Source organism: Muscardinus avellanarius, assembly GCF_963383645.1.
Source record: "Muscardinus avellanarius genome assembly, chromosome: 3".
NCBI lineage: Eukaryota > Metazoa > Chordata > Mammalia > Rodentia > Gliridae > Muscardinus > Muscardinus avellanarius.
This window is the reverse complement of record NC_137788.1, coordinates 89470809-89489254: the sequence shown is the minus strand read 5'-3', so window position 1 is coordinate 89489254 and position 18446 is coordinate 89470809. Positions and strand designations below refer to the sequence as shown.

Genomic DNA, 18446 nt, shown 5'->3' with positions numbered 1-18446 from the left:
AACCTGGGCTCCTCCAGTCCCATCTTCCCAAGTATTACCAGGCTTACTGGTTTCTTTTGAGGTGCTAAGGATCAAATCTAGGATAATGCACACACTAGACAAATATTCAATCATGGAGCTACATTCCTAGCTCAGCAACAACCAACTCTTTATCACCTACAGGTTCCTATTACATTCTAAGCAAAACAACTCTTCATTATTTCTCCTTTCTTGTTCAAGGTTTCATGTGCCAACTTATATAAGATCTATATGAACATTACTGTCCATTTTTAACTTGTTCTTTCACTCACTATAATTTCCATTACCACTTCAAGTAAAATCAATAGCATTTAAGTATTTCTTCAACTCTACAAAGATAAAACTTATTTGCCTTCTAATTTTTAGATTTAAAAGTGTTCAGTAGTATTGTAGTCTACATAAAGTCAGTGATTTGAATAGAAAAATGACTAGTTCTAAGATCTCCTTCCAATATGTGGTGCATGTTAAGAGTGTACTCCTTCCCATCCTCCCGCTCCCCCATCCCCATGCTCTTCTGCTCTACCATTTCTGCTATGGTCATTGCCCACCGCTAAAGGCAGGTAGCCTACAAAAAACAGAGATTAATGTAAGAGCCAGGTTGGAACAACAGGTACTAACCACTATGAAGGTTCAAAATTAAGGAGACTTGAGATAGAAGTAAATAAAATAAAAATAAAAAATAAGCCGGGCGTGGTGGCACACGCTTGTAATCCCTGCATTTGGGAGGCTGAGACCGGAGGATTGCGGTTCGCAGACAGCCTCAGCTACTTAGTGAGGCCCTCTGCAACTCAGTGAGACCCGGTTTCAAAATAAGGAATAAAAAATAGGGAAGGAGGTGTAGCTCAGAGGTTGAATGCTCCTGAGTTCCACCCCCAGACCTGCAAAAAAAATAAAATAAATTAAAATAAAATAAAAATAAAATACAGCAACACACAGCCCCAGATGGCAATTAGCCATCAAATATTTAAGACCCACTTTGTATGGTCAAGTACAGTGATTATTGTTGTGTACACAATAATGAAACAGATAATCTGTTTCTTCATGGAGCTTCTTTTCTTTTCTTTTATTCTATTGTGATGTTTTTCAAACACAAGACTTGTGAGGGTATACAAGCACACATCATCCAATTAGCCCTTATCCCCTCCCCATCCCATTCCTTCCCCCTCCCTTGACCCCATGCTTGATTTGGTGATTAGCACTGATTCATTTGTTTATGTATATCATGCGTTTTAAAGAGATTCCATTTTCCCCCATCCCATCCCCTCTGATTGGTCACCTTAATTGCTCTTCTATGGGGCCCTTTCTTCAACTAGATCTCCTCCCATTGCCCATTTCTTCCTAGTTTTTGAACATTAGGGAAAGCATCTGATTTTCTATTTTCTGTGATGTTTCTCTATGTATGCCACATTGCGAGTTCCGATCCCGCTCCTGAAGGCCCCAATACTGGCCTGGCGCCCTGGTAGACTCCGATCCCTGCCTTGCTGTCTCAAGCACCGGCCTTGACTCATGGCAGGCCCCGATCTCGGCCTCACTGACCCCGGCTCCAGCTTCCCCCCTCAACAGGCTCCAATCCCAGCCTCAGAGGCCCCAGAACTGGCCTTGCCTTACGGCAGGATGGAGTTTATTTTCTTTTTTATTTTTTTATTTTTTTTGGTGGTACTGGGGTTCCTGGAAGCCCTTCTTCCTCCGGGCTACACTCCCAGACCTATTTTTTTTTATATTTTTTGAAACAGGGTCTCTTACGCCAGCACGGCTGGCTTCGAACCTGCGCGATCCTCCTGTCTCCGCCTCCCAAGCGCGGGGATTACAAGCGTGCGCCACCACGCCCGGCTGGAGTTTATTTTCTATCATGCAAGATATATACTACTCAAACAATTCAAGAATCTAAAAAGAAAAAGAAATAAGTGTATAAACTGCTATCATGGGAAAATAAAATATAGGGAACAACAAGAAAATTATGGTACCTTGTGTTATACTACATCAACTTGGTCAAGTTCCAACAACATTGCTTAAAAAACATTTCTGCATGTTTAGGAGTTATAATTGGTTACACATAAAATATTCACAAGAGTATAGAAAGTAAAGCAAGACCTATTATTCTTTTAAGATTATCAGGGTTAAATGGGCAGAGAAGCTGAGGTGCTAACAGGTTCCAGTTTATTCTCACTCTATCCTTCTGTAGGTTAACTCTTCTTCCCAACTGCTGGACCCAGTGAGCAAAAGTAGACATAGACCCTGCACCCAACTCTTGACTGTGAGCACAGAGAGACAGCTACTCAGAAGCTTTCCATGAACTTTTCATCATCTTCATTCTATGGTCCTATGTCAAACAGGACATAGCTGGCTTCTTATACTCCTCTGAAAGTTCTGACCTGCCTACCCATACTAGTGTTTTAAGGAGGGCCGTTTGCTTACTTTTCAGGAATCTTCCAAAGCCCTCTTCTTTGACCTTTACTTCTCCTGCTTCTCTCAAAATAATGAAAAGTCTTGTTCCTATTAAAAATTCCATATCCCTTAATACTGAGGGATTTTTTTTTCCTCCTGGTTGAACCCTGATAGAGTTATGGGTACCAAATGTGGTTCCAACATAACAGAACCATGACAGGAATCAGGAATGAATTTTCTAATTTGACTAGATTAGTAGAAAAAGGAGACACTGGTAAGTGTCTGATCCAAAGTCTGATCCTAAGGTAGGTTGAAATAAAAAGCAAATTGAGTTTACAACTTGATAGAGTCTCAGGATTCCATATTCTACATATTTTTATCATCTTTATACACTAGCACCTTGTAACATGTTTGAGGATTATAGTAGGCTAAATAATGACCCCTAAAAGGGCAAAGTCACTGGAACCTTTAAATGTTACCTTATTTAAAAAAGGAGATTTTGCAGATAATTAAGTCAAGAATCTTGAGATTGGAAGGTTATCTGGGTTAACCGAGTAGATCCGAAATGCCATCAAAGTGCTCTTATAGCTCGCTGTGGCGGTGCACACCTGTAATCCCAGTACTTGGAAGCCTGAGACAGGAAAATCACAGGTTCGCAGCCAACTGCAGCAATTTAGAGAAGTTCTCGGCAACTTAGTGAGACCCTGTTTCAAAATAAAAAATAAAAAAATAGGGCTGGGGTGTAGCTCAAAGGTAGAACCCATCTAGGTTCCATCTCTAGTAACCTAACACACACACACACACACACACACACACACACACACACTCACACACAAGCAATGATTTTGTTTGTAGCATTAAAAACTAATAAAAATTCTACAAAACTATATTTATAAATAAAAATTTAATTGTAACTAAGTACCTACCATACATAGAATCAACTGGGTGTTATGGATCTATGGCTTGACAAACTGTCAAGGATTTAAAAACTTCTTTTAATCCCAGCTGGCAATTGTGCTTAGGTAATTAATGAAAGATTATTACCCTCCCTTAAAGATAAGACTTCAAACCAGAATTCAAATGCTGTGTAGTTTATTCTCCTGCCCCCACCCAACTACCACTCTTTGTAAACTTGGAACTGCAGCCCCTCCCAGGTAAATCTACAGTCTTAACTATTTATATATACTATGGGTTCACTGGCTTAAACTGTATAAAATGTGACTAATTAAGCTTGTTCAATATTTACTGTTCAGATTTCACGTCACTTTGACAGCTAACTGATGAGGACTGGCTTCAGACCCTCTTGGTTCTACTCCTCCGCATTGCAAATATCTTAATAAAAATGTAGATCTCATTATGTCCCTTCCCTGCTCGTAAAGTTTAACTGATTCCTCACCAAATAGAAAATATAGTCCAAACTTCTTCACATAGAACAGACCTTCATAATCTGGTTCTAGTATAAATTTCCTGCTATAAACTATCACCTGTCTCAAACACATTTTATGCATTTTCTGAATAAATATTTGTCAAGGAAGAAAGAGGCAGGGAAGAAGGGAGGGAGGGAAGGAGGTCTTTCTCTACTGGCAGAATTTCTACATATCCTACAAGGACTCAAAATACAAGTCTCTCCATGAAGTTTCCTAAGTCTTTCAAGCAGACTGAATCCTTCCCCTAGTATAATCCCATGCCATTTTGTGATAACTTTTATAATTCCACTCACAAATATAAAACTAATTTATTGACACCTATACATTTCCTTCTTTTATTCATCACTGATTATATTTCCTGTATCTCCTTACCAGCATCTGTCACATATTAGGCATTTACTCTGTGTTAAGATTCATAAAAGAGCTGGATATGGTGGCGCACACTTGTGATCCCAGCATTTGGGAGGCTGAGACCAGAGGATCATGGTTGGCAGACAGCCTCAGTTACTTAGTGAGGCCCTCCACAACTTAGTGAGACCCTGTTTCAAAATAAAGAATAAAAAAAAAAAATTAGGGCAGGAGGTATAGCTTGGAGGTAGAATGCCCCTGGGTTCCATCTCCAGACCCACACACCAAAAAAAATTCATAAAAGAATAAATAAACTCCACAATATGTAAATCTTAAGAAAATGATCTCTTTGTGAGTTAAGTCTTTTGGTATAATAAATTAAAAATTCACATGCAGGTCATAACTGGGTCTCATTAAGTGTTTTCTGATAACTAACTTCATAAGAGAAGTTAGATTAATAAAAGAGCTTTGAGTACTACAGTAAGTCAGATACCTTGCAAGATGCTTTACAAGTATCTCATTGAACATCATTTAATTTGAGCTGGGTGTAATGGCTCCGGTGTGTAATCTCAGTACTTAGAAGGCTGAGACAGAGGATGTAGGTTTGAGGCTAGCCCATGGTAACTTAGTGAAACTGTGTTTCAAAATAAAAAAGGGCTAGGAGTGTAGCTCAGAGGTAGACTCCCATCTGCATTCAATCGTGTGTGTGCATATGTGTATATGTGTGTGTGTGTGTGTACACATAAACACACACACATATATAAAATTTAATCTGTAAAGGGAGGTATGATTGATGGATTAAGAAACTGAGGTTCTGAAATATTAAGTATAAGGCTTGACTTGCATAACATGTCTGAGTTTAATGTGAACCAAGGTTTTTCTCAAAGTATAACAAGGACTTAGAGCAGTGACTTTACTCAGGCCTACAGATGAACTAACAGTAAGCAAAAGCTTGACATCTCTGCCTTCATTTTGTATTTGTCTCCTTTATTATCTTAAACTTTGGGTCAGGTCTCTGTTCAACACTGAGCAAAGGCATGTTAATAATTAAGGACTGTTCGGGGGCCTGGGTCGCGGGGCTCTGGGCCCCAGGCCGAACTGCGCGTAGCACGCCAGACCCCTGGAGAAACCGGGCCCAGTAAGACGCTGGGTTCTGGGCGGGGGTCGCGCGCGGGGCACGCCAGATGGGGCCCTGGTCGCGGGACTCTGGGCCCCAGGCGGAACTGCGAGTAGCACGCCAGACCCCTGGAGAAACCGGGCCCAGTTAGACGCTGGGTTCTGGGCAGGGGTCGCGCGCGGGGCACGCCAGATGGGGCCCTGGTCGCGGAACTCTGGGCCCCGGCCGAACTGCGAGTAGCACGCCAGACCCCTGGAGAAACCGGGCCCAGAACAGAAAAAGATAAAGAAAAATATCAGAGAGGAGGTAAGAAAGCCGTTATGATTGCCAGGACACCGGAGATGCAGACAAAACTTATCTAAATGCACTGGAACTTATGGAAAAATTCGCTGTGAAAGAGGACTGCCATTTCTCTATATTGTTAAGAATCTCAGACATCACCTGTAAGGAGAGAGTTTAGCGGAGACCAAGGAGAAATGCAGTGTTGAAAGAGTTCTCCATGATGGTGGTGGAGACTTGTATTCAGGAGAAGCAGAAACCGGATCTTACCAACTTGATTTTTTTGGAGAAATTACACCAAATGTCAAATGCTACCATCACGCATGCTTAGGAACACTGGACAAGATTCAGAGTGGAAAAAGAGCCTGGGAAGGATTTGAAACGGTGGAGGCAGTGGCAATGCCAGTGGCCAATACTCAGGGGAGGCAGAGATCGGATACATTACACCTGGAACCTTTGAAATAATAACCACAGAGACAGTGATCGGAACCTGCTGAGGGGTTAGGTGGGCGCCGGGGCCAGTGGCCGACATCGGAGCTTGCTGTGAGGCAAGGCCACTACTGAGGCCTCCGTGGCTGGGATTGGAACCTGCCGAGGGGTTAGACCGATGCTGGGGCCAGCGAGGCCGGCATTGGAGCCTGCCATGAGGCAAGGCTTGTGCTGGGGCCTCCGAGGTCGGGTCCGGAACCTGCTGAGGGGTTAGGCCGGTGCTGGGGCCAGCGAGGCCGCATTGGAGCCTGCTGTGAGGCAAGGCCGGTACTGGGGCCTCCGAGGCCAGGATAATAGCCTGCCGAGGGGTTAGGCCAGTACTGGGGTCAGCGAGGCCGGCATCGGAGCCTGCCGTGAGGCAAGGCCAGTGCTGGGGCCTCCAAGGACGGGACCGAAGCCTGCTGAGGGGTTAGGCCGGTGCTGGGGCCAGCGAGGCCGGCATCAGAGCCTGCCATGAGGCAAGGCCAGTACTGAGACCTCCGAGGCCGGGATAAGAGCATGCCAAGGGGTTAGGCTGGTGCTGGGTTCAGTGAGGCCAGCATTGGAGCCTGCCATGAGACAAGGCCGGTACTGGGGCCTCCGAGGCCGGGATAAGAGCCTGCCGAGGGTTAGGCCGGTGCTGGGGCCAGCGAGGCCGTCATCGGAGCCTGCCGTGAGGCAAGGCCGGTGCTGGGGCCTCTGAGGCCGGGATCGGAGCCTGCCTTGAGGCAAGGCCGGTACTGGGGCCTCCGAGGCCAGGATAAGAGCCTGCCGAGGGGTTAGGCCGGCGTTGGGGCCAGCGAGGCTGGCATCGGAGCCTGCCTTGAGGCAAGGCCGGTACTGGGGCCTCCGAGTCCAGGATAAGAGCCTGCTGAGGGGTTAGGCCGGTGCTGGGTCCAGCGAGGCCGGCATCGAAGCCTGCCATAAGGCAAGCCCGGTGCTGGGGCCTCCGAGGCCGGCATCAGCCTGCCTTGAGGCAAGGCCGGTATTGGGGCATCCGAGGCCGGGATAAGAGCCTGCCGAGGGGTTAGGCCGGTGTTGGGGCCAGCGAGGCCGGCATCGGAGCCTGCCGTGAGGCATGGCCAGTGCTGGGGCCTCCAAGGCCAGGATAAGAGCCTGCCGAGGGGTTAGGCCGGTGCTGGGGCCAGCGAGGCTGGCATTGGAGCCTACCATGAGGTATGACCAGTGCTGGGGCCTCCAAGGCCAGGATCGGAGCCTGCCGAGGGGTTAGGCCGGTGCTGGAGCCAGTGAGGCCGGCATCGGAGCCTGCCTTGAGGCAAGGCCGGTACTGGGGCCTCCGAGGCCAAGATAAGAGCCTGCCGAGGGGTTAGGCCGGTGCTGGGGCCAGCGAGGCCGGCATCGGAGCCTGCCGTGAGGCATGACCAGTGCTGGGGCCTCCGAGGCCAGGATCGGAGCCTACCGAGGGGTTAGGCCGGTTCTGGGGCCAGTGAGGCCGGCATCAGAGCCTGCCATGAGGCAAGGCCGGTACTGGGGCCTCCGAGGTCAGGATAAGAGCATGCCGAGGGGTTAGGCTGGTGCTGGGGCCAGTGAGGCTGGCATCAGAGCCTGCCTTGAGGCAAGGTCGGTACTGGGGCCTCGAGGCCAGGATAAGAGCCTGCCGAGGGGTTAGGCCGGTGCAGGGGCCAGCGAGGCCGGCATCGGAGCCTGCCGTGAGGCATGACCAGTGCTGGGGCCTCCGAGGCCGGGATTGGAGCCTGCCGAGGGGTTAGGCCAGTGCTGGGGCCAGTGAGGCCGGCATCAGAGCCTGCCGTGAGGCAACGCCGGTACTGGGGCCTCCGAGGCCAGGATAAGAGCCTGCCGAGGGGTTAGGCCGGTGCTGGGGCCAGCGAGGCCGGCATCGGAGCCTGCCGTGAGGCAAGGCCGATACTGGGGCCTCCTAGGCCAGGATAAGAGCCTGCTGAGGGGTTAGGCCGGTGCGGGAGCCAGTGAGGCCGGCTTCGCAACCTGCCGTGAGGCATGGCCGGTGCTGGGACCTCCGAGGCCAGTATCGGAGCCGGGCGAGGGGTTAGGCCGGTGCTAGGGCCAGCGAGGCTGGCACCGGAGCCTGCCATGAGGCAAGGCTGGTACTGGGGCCTCCGAGGCCGGGATTGGAGCCTGCCGAGGGGTGAGGCCGATGCTGGGGCCAGCGAGGCCGGCATTGGAGCATGCCGTGAGCAAGGCCAGTGCTGAGTCCTCAGAGGCCGGGATTGGAGCCTGCCTTGAGTCAAGGCCGGTACTGGGGCCTCCAAGGCCAGGATAAGAGCCTGCCGAGGGGTTAGGCCGGTGCTGAGGCCAGTGAGGCCGGCATCGGAGCCTGCCGTGAGGCAAGGCCGGTACTGGGACCTCCGAGGCTGGGATAAGAGCCTGTCGAGGGATTAGTCCGGTGCTGGGGCCAGCGAGGCTGGCATCGGAGCCTGCTGTGAGGCAAGACGGGTACTGTGGCCTCCGAGGCCAGGATAACAACCTGCCGAAGGGCTAGACCGGCGCTGGGGCCAGCAAGGCCGGCGTCGGAGCCTGCCGTGAGGCGAGGCCAGCATCGGAGCCTGCCGTGAGACATGGCCAGTGCTGGGGCCTCCTAACCTGGGAACGAAACCTGCCGAGGGGTTAGGCCGGTGCTGGGGCCAACGAGGCCGGCATTGGAGCCTGCCGTGAGGCTAGGACGGTGCCAGGGCCTCCGAGGCTGGGATTGGAATCCTGCCAAGGGGTTAGGCCGGTGCAGGGGCCAATGGCCAGCATCGGAGCCTGGCGTGAGGCAAGTTCACTCCTGTGGCCTCCAAGGCTGGGACCAAAGCCAGCTTAGGGGTTAGACCGGTGCAGGGGCCAGCGAGACCAGAACTGGGGCCTCCCATGAGGCAAGGCCGCTGCTTGAGCCAGCGAGGTCTGGATCAGTCCACTGAGTAGCCAGGCCACTACTGGGACCATCAAGAGTGGGATCGGTACTTGCAACGCAGCATGCACAGAGAAATATCGCAGAAAATATAAATCAGACGCTTCTCTTAATCAGCAATAACTAGGAGGAAAAGGGCAACAGGAAGAGGTTGAGCTACAGAAAGGGCCCTATAGTGAAGCAACTAATGTGACCAATCAGAGGGTATGTAATACTGGAGGACGGAGCCTCTTTAAAACACAGGAGGTACATAAACAAATGTATCAAAGTAAATCACCAAAGAAGCGTGGGATGGAGGGAGGGGGAGGGGATGGGTGGGGGCTGGAGGAGGGCTAATTGGATGATGTGTGCTTGTATATCCTCTCAAGTCTTGTACTCCAATGTGATTGATATATGACTACAATGCACCAATTTAAAAAATAGATTAATAAAAATAAATAAAAAAATCTTTAAAAAAAATAATTAAGGACTGTTCATCTCAAACTGATAATAAAAAGATTAGCCCTATATTTATCTAACCTATCTTGTCTCCCTTCAAGAGTAAGTCAAGATTTGCAACCTTCTGTTTTACACTCCTGAAGAGGCACCCCAGTCTCTAGTCATTGCCCTACACAGAATCTCATAACTCCAGGAGCAGACTGCCCCACTAAACAGAAGCAGTAATCTTAACAGAACAAAACTGTTCCCTTCCAGAATCACAGGTTTGATAACATCCTAAGTAACAAATAGAAATTGCCGCCTTCAAGCCGGGCGTGGTGGCACATGCTTGTAATCCCAGCATTCGGGAGGCGGAGACTGGAGGATCGTAGTTCACAGACAGCCTCAGCTACTTAGTGAGACCCTCTGCAACTTAGTGAGACCCTGTTTCAAAATAAAAAATAGGGCAGAGGGTGGAGCTCGGAGGTCAAATGCCCCTGGGTTCCATCCCCAAACCCAAATATATAAATGTGTGTGTGTGTGTGTGTGTGTGTGTGTGTGTGTGTGTATTTTAGGGGAAATTATTTGACCTATCTGACCTTCAATATTTCTATCTATTAAATGGGGCTATCAAACTATCTTACCTCAAAGATTACTAGGATCAAATGAGGTACTAAAATAAGAAACAGAAAGGTGCTTTTAAAAATAAGATTATTAATAAAAATCTGAAATAAGGTCACATCACAGTTATCCCTGTCACCAGAAGCAATATGAGTTTGATTATTTTATTACATCACTGAATCTAACAAAAATATATTAAGAGTCTAATATACCATGATACTGTGCTCAAGTACTAAAGTGTTCTAAAATTTAAAAGATACAATTATTTTTCTTAGAGAACTTACATTCTAGTAGGAATAATAAAACTCTCAAATATCCATAGTATAATGTAAATTTAAAAAGTATTACAAGATTTATAAAGCCCAGCACAAAAGAGAAAAATAATATTTTGGACACATGACAGATTTCAGAAAGCTTCATAAGAGGTGGTACTTGAAGCATTAAAGAAGAGTTTCTACAAACACCTTCCTGGTAGGAAAAAAGGATATAAGCAAAGACCAAATCAGGTAGGCATACAGTGTATTCATTAATCCTACTTCAAATTAGCGACTGAAGCCGTGCATGGTAGCACATGTTTTTAATCCCACTACTTGGGATGCTGAGACAGGAGAATCACAAGTTCCAGGATAGCCGCAGCAAGGAGTGAGACTTGCATCAACCTAGCAATATCTTGTTTCAAGATTAAAATAAATTAGGGCTAAGAATGTAGCTTGGAGGTAGAATGTCCCTGAGTTCAATCCCCAGTAACACACACACACACACACACACACACACACACACACACACACACGACTGCAATTTTGCAAAAATAATAGGTTAAGTGGGATAAAGTGATTTTTTTTTTTTTTTTTTAGTACTAGACGTCCCCAGTACTGAACCCAGGGGCATTTTACCTTCGAATTACACCCCCCAGCCCTATTTTTTATTCTTTTATTTATTTATTTTTTTAAACAGGTCTCACTGAGTTACAGAGAGCTTCACTAAGTAGCCGAGGCTGTCTGCAAATAGCGATCCTGTCTCAGCTTCCCAAATGCTGGGATTACAAGCATGCACCACCACGCCTGGCTATAAAGTGATTTTTATTTTATTTTATTTTATTGTGGAGGGGGGTCTGGGGATGGAACCCAGGGGCATATGACCTCCGAGCTACATGCCCTGCCCTATTATGTATTTTTATTTTGAAACAGGGTCTCACTAAGTTGCAGAGGACCTCACTAAGTAGCTGAGGCTGTCTGCGAACAGAGATCCTCTGGTCTCAGCCTCCCGAATGCTGGGATTACTAGCATGCGCCACCACGCCCAGCTTATAAAGTGATTTTTAAAAGAATGAAAGGATCATATTAATCTAATTTGAGTTATAAGATAACTTAATATTTTGCAAAGCTTTGAATGCCTCCCTAAAAATTTAATTTGGGGCTAGGGATGTAGCACATGGTAAAAAGCACTTGCCTAGCATGCATGGGGCCCTGAGTTTCAACTCCAGTAAGAAACTTCATTCTGTAGCCAACAGAGTCAGTCACTGAGTATTTCTGAAAGAATAACCAAAGAATGTTATAAGACCTTTGGATTTAAAGAGCAATTATGGAAGGCTGGGAGTATAACTCAGTAGTAGAGCACTTGTCTAATATGTACAAGGTCCTGAGTTCCATTCACATTACAGGGGAAAAAAGGCAATTATGGAGAAGCATGTCAGAGAGGGGACAGGCTAAAAGCTGCAAGTCCAGTTTGGAACCTATTGATGTAACATAAGCAGAAGAGGAAAGAAAAGCCTACTTAAGCACAGTGGTAGTAGGAATGAAAAAGGAAAAAACTAGAACTAGGTAGGAAAGTTAGAATCAGATATATGAATTTGGAAGTCATCCCCTTAAAGGACACAAAGTGAGTAAGAGCACCAAGTGAGCCGGTGTGGTGGTGCATGCTTGTAATCCCAGTACTTGGGAGGCTGAGACAGGTGGATTTCAAGTTTGTAGCCAGCCTCAGCAACTTCCGAGGCCCTCCCCAACTTAATGAGACCTTGTTTCAAAGTAAAGAATAAAAATGAGGGCTGGAAGTGTAGTTCATTGGTAAAATGCCCCTGAGTTCAATCCCCAATACCACGCGCGTGCGCGCACATACATACACACACACACACACACACACACACACACACACACACACACACACCACCAAGTGAGAAACTGCACCAAATTTCACTTGTAACTACTAGAGTTGAATGTTGATGAGAACATAACTCTAGTTTCATTTTCCAATATTACAGCACTACACACAGACACGCAACCTGTTCTGATGGAGGATCTTACACGGCCTCAGACACTCCTTAGCCTTACCAGAGGCAGCCTTTCCATTTCTTGAAGTCCCTGCGGCTCCTTGAGCGCAAGGTGCTGGTCTAGAGCATCGGTCCCCGTCCCGGGGTGACACGCAGCGCAGGAGCTCCGGGAACCTTCGCTCAAGGGATGCCTGCCCGCCAGCCTGGCCCGCGAGCCGCGGAGCTCCGCACCCCTCGGGCTCCAGGACACACTGGCGTTTCCTGCGCTTGACACACCCCTCTCCGCAGGACCTTTTTCCTCCTCCACCCAACACATTCCGCACGTCGACGATCGGAATTACAACGTGTCACTTCTGCTGCTCCCACTCCTGCCTGACTAGTACTGCAGGTCCCGCGCTCCGTCCGATCCTCCCCGGCGGACTCGGGAGCCCCCCGCCCGCCGGGGTAGCCGGGCCCGCGGCCTCCGGCCTCCGCGCCGGGCTCCCGCAGCGCCCGGCCTCACCTTCCGCGCGCCTCGGCCGGGTGCGCGCTCCGGGGACCGCGGCTCCGCGACGCCGGGCGCCCCCGGCTGCCCAGCCCGCCGGCCCGCAGCGCCGCCAGCCCCCGCCGCCGTCGCCGGCGCCAGCTCGGTGCGCTCCCGGCGTTTCCGGGTTCCCGCGGTCCCGTCCCCCAAACGCTCCGGCTGCCGCCGCGGCCCCGGCAAACGCCGTTCCCGGCTCGGCCTGGGCGGCTCCAGCTCGGCGCTCGCGGGCTCCGCGCCCGGGAGGCGCGGCGGGCGGCTGGGACGCGAACCCCCGAAGCCGGCTGCTCGGCCGCGGCCCTGGGGTCCAGCCTCGGCCGCGCTCCTCCCGAGCGGGATCCTCGCCGCCGGGCGCTGCGGGACTGACCCGCGCCAGGGCGGCCAGGGTGGCAGTGGCGAGGGAAGGGCGAAGTCCTTTGGGGCAAAGGACCCTGGGGGAGGGGAGCTTGGAAGAGAACAGGCCGGCTCCCAGAATCGTCGTCAAAGCCAGGAAAAACAAGATCAACGCGAGCCCAGGGTGCCCGCCGCTAGTCTGTCTGGAAGAAAACTTGTTCTGTTGGAAATGACCCCGGCTGCCGCCCTGACGGAGACCTTGGGGTTGAGAGGAGCCCGGAGCGGTGCCAACACTGGACCCAGGGCCATTAACCAGCAGAGGAAAACAAAGAGAAAGCTGGGCTGGAGAAACAGAATTAGGAGAGATTTACTGCTTCCAGACTGCATAGATCCCATAGAGACAACACTAGCGTGTGTTGGGGAGCTGAGGATTGGACCCAGGGCCTTCCCCCTCTGAGTTACACCCCCTGCCCTTTTTTGAAACAGGGTCTCGCTAAGTCATTGAGGCCGTCCTTGAACCTGCCATCCTCCTGTTTTAGCCTCTAAAGTACTGGGATTACAGGCGTGTGCCATCATGCCCAGCTCAACATTACTTTTTTTTTTTTTTTTAGTACTGAGAATTGAACCCAAAGGTATTCTACCTCTGGGCTACACCCCAGCCCTATTTTATTTTATATTTAAACAGGGTCTCCCTAAGTTCTGGAGGACCTCACTAAATTGCTGAGGATGGCTGCAAGTTTGCAATCTTCCTGTCTCAGCTTTGTAAATACTGGGATTACAGGTATACACCACTACACCCGCTTCAACATTACTCCAAGGCCTTCCAGAATCTTTGAAAATCCTCCAACCGCTGCAGCCTATTCTGGTGCTAGATAGGCTAAAATTAATATTCTAGATCCAGTTTGATTATCAAATAGTGGAGCAGAATTATGCTTTTCCCGTTAGCACAATGCTGGTATAAATTAAATTATTCCTCTTTATCCTGCAAATGATTGAAATTATGCCCAAGTGAGACATGCTTAGGAGAGAGAGAGAGAGAGAGAGAGAGAGAGAGAGAGAGAGAGAGAGAGAGAGAGAAGAACAAGAAGAAGAACAAGAAGAAGAAGGAGGAGGAGGAGGAGGAGGAGGAGGAGGAGGAGGAGGAGGAGGAGGAGGAGGAAATATGTCAACTTAGAAAGGCTTTTGTCTAGAATGATCTTGAGAAAATTTCTGGATGGTGGGATTTATATTAGATCTTAATATTTGTATTTTTTTTCAATACTGGGGGTGGAACCCAGGGCATTCTACCTCTGAGCTACACCCTCAATTTTTTTTTTATTCTTTATTTTGAAACAGTCTCACTAAGTTACAAAGGGCCTTACTGAGAAGCTGAAGCTGTCTGCAAACCAGGATCCTGCTGTCTCAGCCTCCCAAATGCTAGGATTACACTCATGCACCACCACACCTGCTTTACTTGTTTAATTTTTTAAAAAATTTTTTTCAGTGCTGGAATACATCCCAGGGATTTGTGATTTCTAGGCAAGTACTCTACAACTGAGCTTGTACCTCTAGCCCTTGTACCTTTTTTTAATTTTAATTAAAATGTAGCAGGGTGTTGTGATGCACACTTGTAATCCCAGCATTTGGGAGGTGGAGACCAAAGGATCACGGTTCTCAGACAGCCTCAGCTACTCAGCAAGGCCCTTCACAACTCAGACCCTGTTTCAAAAAAACAGGCCTGGGGTTATAGCTCAGAGGTATAATGCCCCTGGGTTTTATCCCCAGTACTGCAAAGACAAACAAACAAACAAAAAACCTAAAATGTGCCTGGTGCATAAGAAAATACTAGCCACTATTTATTCGCTGTGTGTATGTGTGTGTGTTTATGTACATATACAGAACAAATATCTATGTGTGTGTGTGTGTATATATATATATATATATATATATATATATATATATACAAACAAGATTTAAAATATTATTAAAATATATCAGTGAAGCCAGGAGTGGTGGCACATACCTATAATCCCAGTATGTGCTAGGCTGAAACAGGAAGACTGTAGGTTCACAGCCAGCCTCAGCAATTTAGTGAGACCCTGTTTCAAAATAAAAAGGGCTAGGGGTATAGTTTGGAGGTAGAATGCACTTGGGTTCTATTTCCAGTACCAAAAACAAACAAAAACACATATCATCAGCAAGAAAAAGACAATTTAACCAGGGGCAGTGGCAAACACACCCGTAATCCCAGTACTTGGGAGGCTGAGACAGAGGGTTACAGTTTTCAGGCCAGTGTGCAGTAATTTAGTGAGACCCTATTTCAAAATAAAACAAAGTCCTGAAGGTATAGTTCAGTGGTTAACTACTTTAGAGAAAGACTTGTCATTTTGTTCAGAAAGCCTTAACATGATAAAATTAGAACTTTTTAATATTAATATATATTTATATTATTTATAATTATTAAATAATAACATATATTTGTTACCTTGGACAGGCATGAAACTGAAAATAGCCAAAAAATCTACACAAACAAAAGCAACAGTGAAAAGAGAGGTCCAAATAAGCCGGGCGTGGTGGTGCATGCTTGTAATCCCTGCGTTTGGGAGGCTGAGACAGGAGGATCGCGCAGGTTTGAAGCCAGCCTCAGCTACTTAGTGAGGCTCTCAGCAACTTAGTGAGACTCTGTTTCCAAATAAAATATAAAATAGGTCTGGGGTATATAGTCCGAAGATAGAAAGCCTCTGGGTTCCACTCCCAGTACCACCAAAAAAAAAAAAAAAAAGAAAAGAAAATAGAGGTCCAAATATATAAGACCCATATGTGATAGCATAAAGATATGAGCCCTGCCTGATGCTCTGGTGCACCTGCAGTCCTGAGACAGGAAGGTGAGACAGGAGGATCATTAAGTCCAAGAATTTGAGACCATGAGTTCTGGGCAACATAGTACAACCCCCATCTCAAAAAGATAGAGGCCAGGTATGGTGGCACACACTTGTAATCCCAGCATTTGGGAGGCTGAGACAGAAGGATCACGGTTCACAGACAGTTTCAGATACTTAGTGAGGCCCTTTGCAACTCAGTGAGACCCTGCTTCAAAATAAAGAATAAAAAATAGGGCTGGGGGTGTAACTCAAAAGTCAAATGCCCCTGGGTTCCATCCCCAGCACCGCAAAATAAAATAAAATAAATAAATAAATAGGGCTAGGGGTATAGTTTGGAGGTAGAATGCCCCTGGGTTCCAACCCCAGTACCACACAAGAGAGAGGAGAGAGACAGAAAAGGGGGGAAGGAAGGAAGGAAGGAAGGAAGGAAGGAAGGAAGGAAGGAAGGAGAATGTATAATATATATATAGATAGATAGATAGATAGATAGATAGATAGATATAGATATAGATATATAGATATAGATATGAGGGGTGAACTGGGCATTGTGGATGCATGCCTGTAATCCTGGTACTTGGGAGGCTGAGACAGATCACAGGTTTGAGCCAGTGCCCAATAACTTAGTGAAATCTTGTTTCAAAATAAAAATTAAGATAGGGCTGGGGGCATAGCTCAATGGTGGTGCACTGATGGGTTCAATCCCCAGTACCAACAAGATATGAGAGGCCTGGGGCATAGCTCAGTGGTAGAGCAATTGCTTAGCATAAGCAAGGTTCAAGGTTTAATTCTAGACACGCACACACACACACACACACACACACACACACACACACACACAGCCCCAATGCTGATGCCAAAAGAAAGCAATACTTTTTTATTTTAATTTTATTTTATTTTTTGCAGGTCTGGGGGTGGAACCCAGAGGCACTAGACCTCCGAGCTATACCCCCTGCCCAATTTTTTATTCTTTATTTTGAAAGTGTCTCACTGACTTGCGGAGAGCCTCACTGAGTAGCTGAGGCTGTCCGCGAACCGCGATCCTCTGGTCTCAGCCTCCCGGATGCTGGAATTACAAGCTTGCGCCACCACGCCCAGTGGAAGCAATATTTTCATTAGACTTTGCTAGGTTTACAACTTATGTTCTAATAATATAGGACTGCTCTGTTTCCTTGCTGTCATCATTCATAATATCTATATCCTTTATTTTTCTTTTCTTTCCTCATACTGTTCACTAAATGTAGAATATTTTCTGCTCTCTCATACTCTTTTTTTTTTTTTTTTGGTGGTACTGGGGTTCCTGGAAACCCTTTTACCTCCGGGCTACACTCCCAGACCTATTTTATATTTTTTTAAATTTGGAAACAGGGTCTCTTAAGCCAGCGAGGCTGGCTCCGAACCAGCACCATCCTCCTGTCTCCGCCTCACAATGGGGGGGGGGATTACAAGTGTGAGCCATCACACCCAGCCTGCTCTCTCATATTCTTATAGAGGCTCCACTCAACTGTTGATTCTCCGCCCAGATACCATCCTCCCAAACTCGAAGCATATTCTTGACACCTTCCTCCTAGTGGCCTGAATCCCTTCTCTGGTGCTGGAGCATCTTGAGGCACCTGGTGCATATTGCTTACTTGGTCATACTTTGATCTTATGATTCCGTTTGTATTCCTACCAGCCCAACACTTTTCTTAAGGTCAGGGCTTTCTTAATATCTTTGAATCCTAGCACATTCAGTGCCCATTACATAGAAAGTCAATGTACTTCTCCTGTCTGAACCTGGTTGGTGACGATGTCAAACATAAGGAAGCCATTGCAGAAGCTCACCAGGGCAAGGATGCCAGCGGAGCCTGAGCTGCAAGTCTGAACACGCAACAGCTGAAGTCTGTATCCAGGGCCTAAGGCGCTTTTAATAATAACAGTGTTGTTACCCTGCAGTGCTTTGCACGTTATTTCACTCTCACGGCAGCCTTACAAAGTTAGCATCAGTACCTGTATTTTACAGAGAGAGAAACTAGGGCTTACAGACAGGAAGTAATTTACTTAAGCTCTCTTAAATACTGCAGGATAGTTGGGGTCCAAATTCTCATTTGCCTAAAACCCTCCCTCCCCCACCCTGGCCAGTGCTAGGGATCAAACCCAGGACCTTGCACCTACTGGGCAAGTGCTCCACTGAGTCACACCCACAACCCCTTAAAGTCCAGAGTTTAAAACAGTATGCTTAGCTGCCACAGAGAGGAAACCGAAGGGACGGAGGAGGAATGAGCGCCACAAAGAAAAGGTGGCAGAAGCAAAACTAGCAATAGAGGGGGTCACGGTGACGCACACCTGCAATCCCAGTACTTGGGAGGCCGAGACAGAAGGATCGCAGGTTTGAGGCCAGCCCTAGCAACTTAGTGAGACCCTCTGCAGCTTAGTAAGAATTTGTTTCAAAATAACAAATAAAATATCGATGGGAGTGTAGCTTAGAGGTAGAATGCCCCCTGGGTTCAATTTCCATACAGGG

The 18446-nt window shown here is 47.6% G+C and overlaps 1 protein-coding gene across 1 annotated transcript in view; it reads right to left on the bottom strand.

Moving 5' to 3' along the window:
- SLC35A3 (solute carrier family 35 member A3) overlaps nucleotides 1-12362 on the bottom strand; it is a gene marked incomplete at both ends in the record, with an annotated part of 58487 nt that extends 46125 nt beyond the window's left edge. Inside the window, one exon of the mRNA XM_080691834.1 lies at nucleotides 12294-12362. Within this exon, the coding sequence (XP_080547960.1) occupies nucleotides 12294-12311 (18 nt within the window). The remainder of the gene's footprint in view (nucleotides 1-12293) is intronic.
- Nucleotides 12363-18446: the final 6084 nt, after the last annotated feature.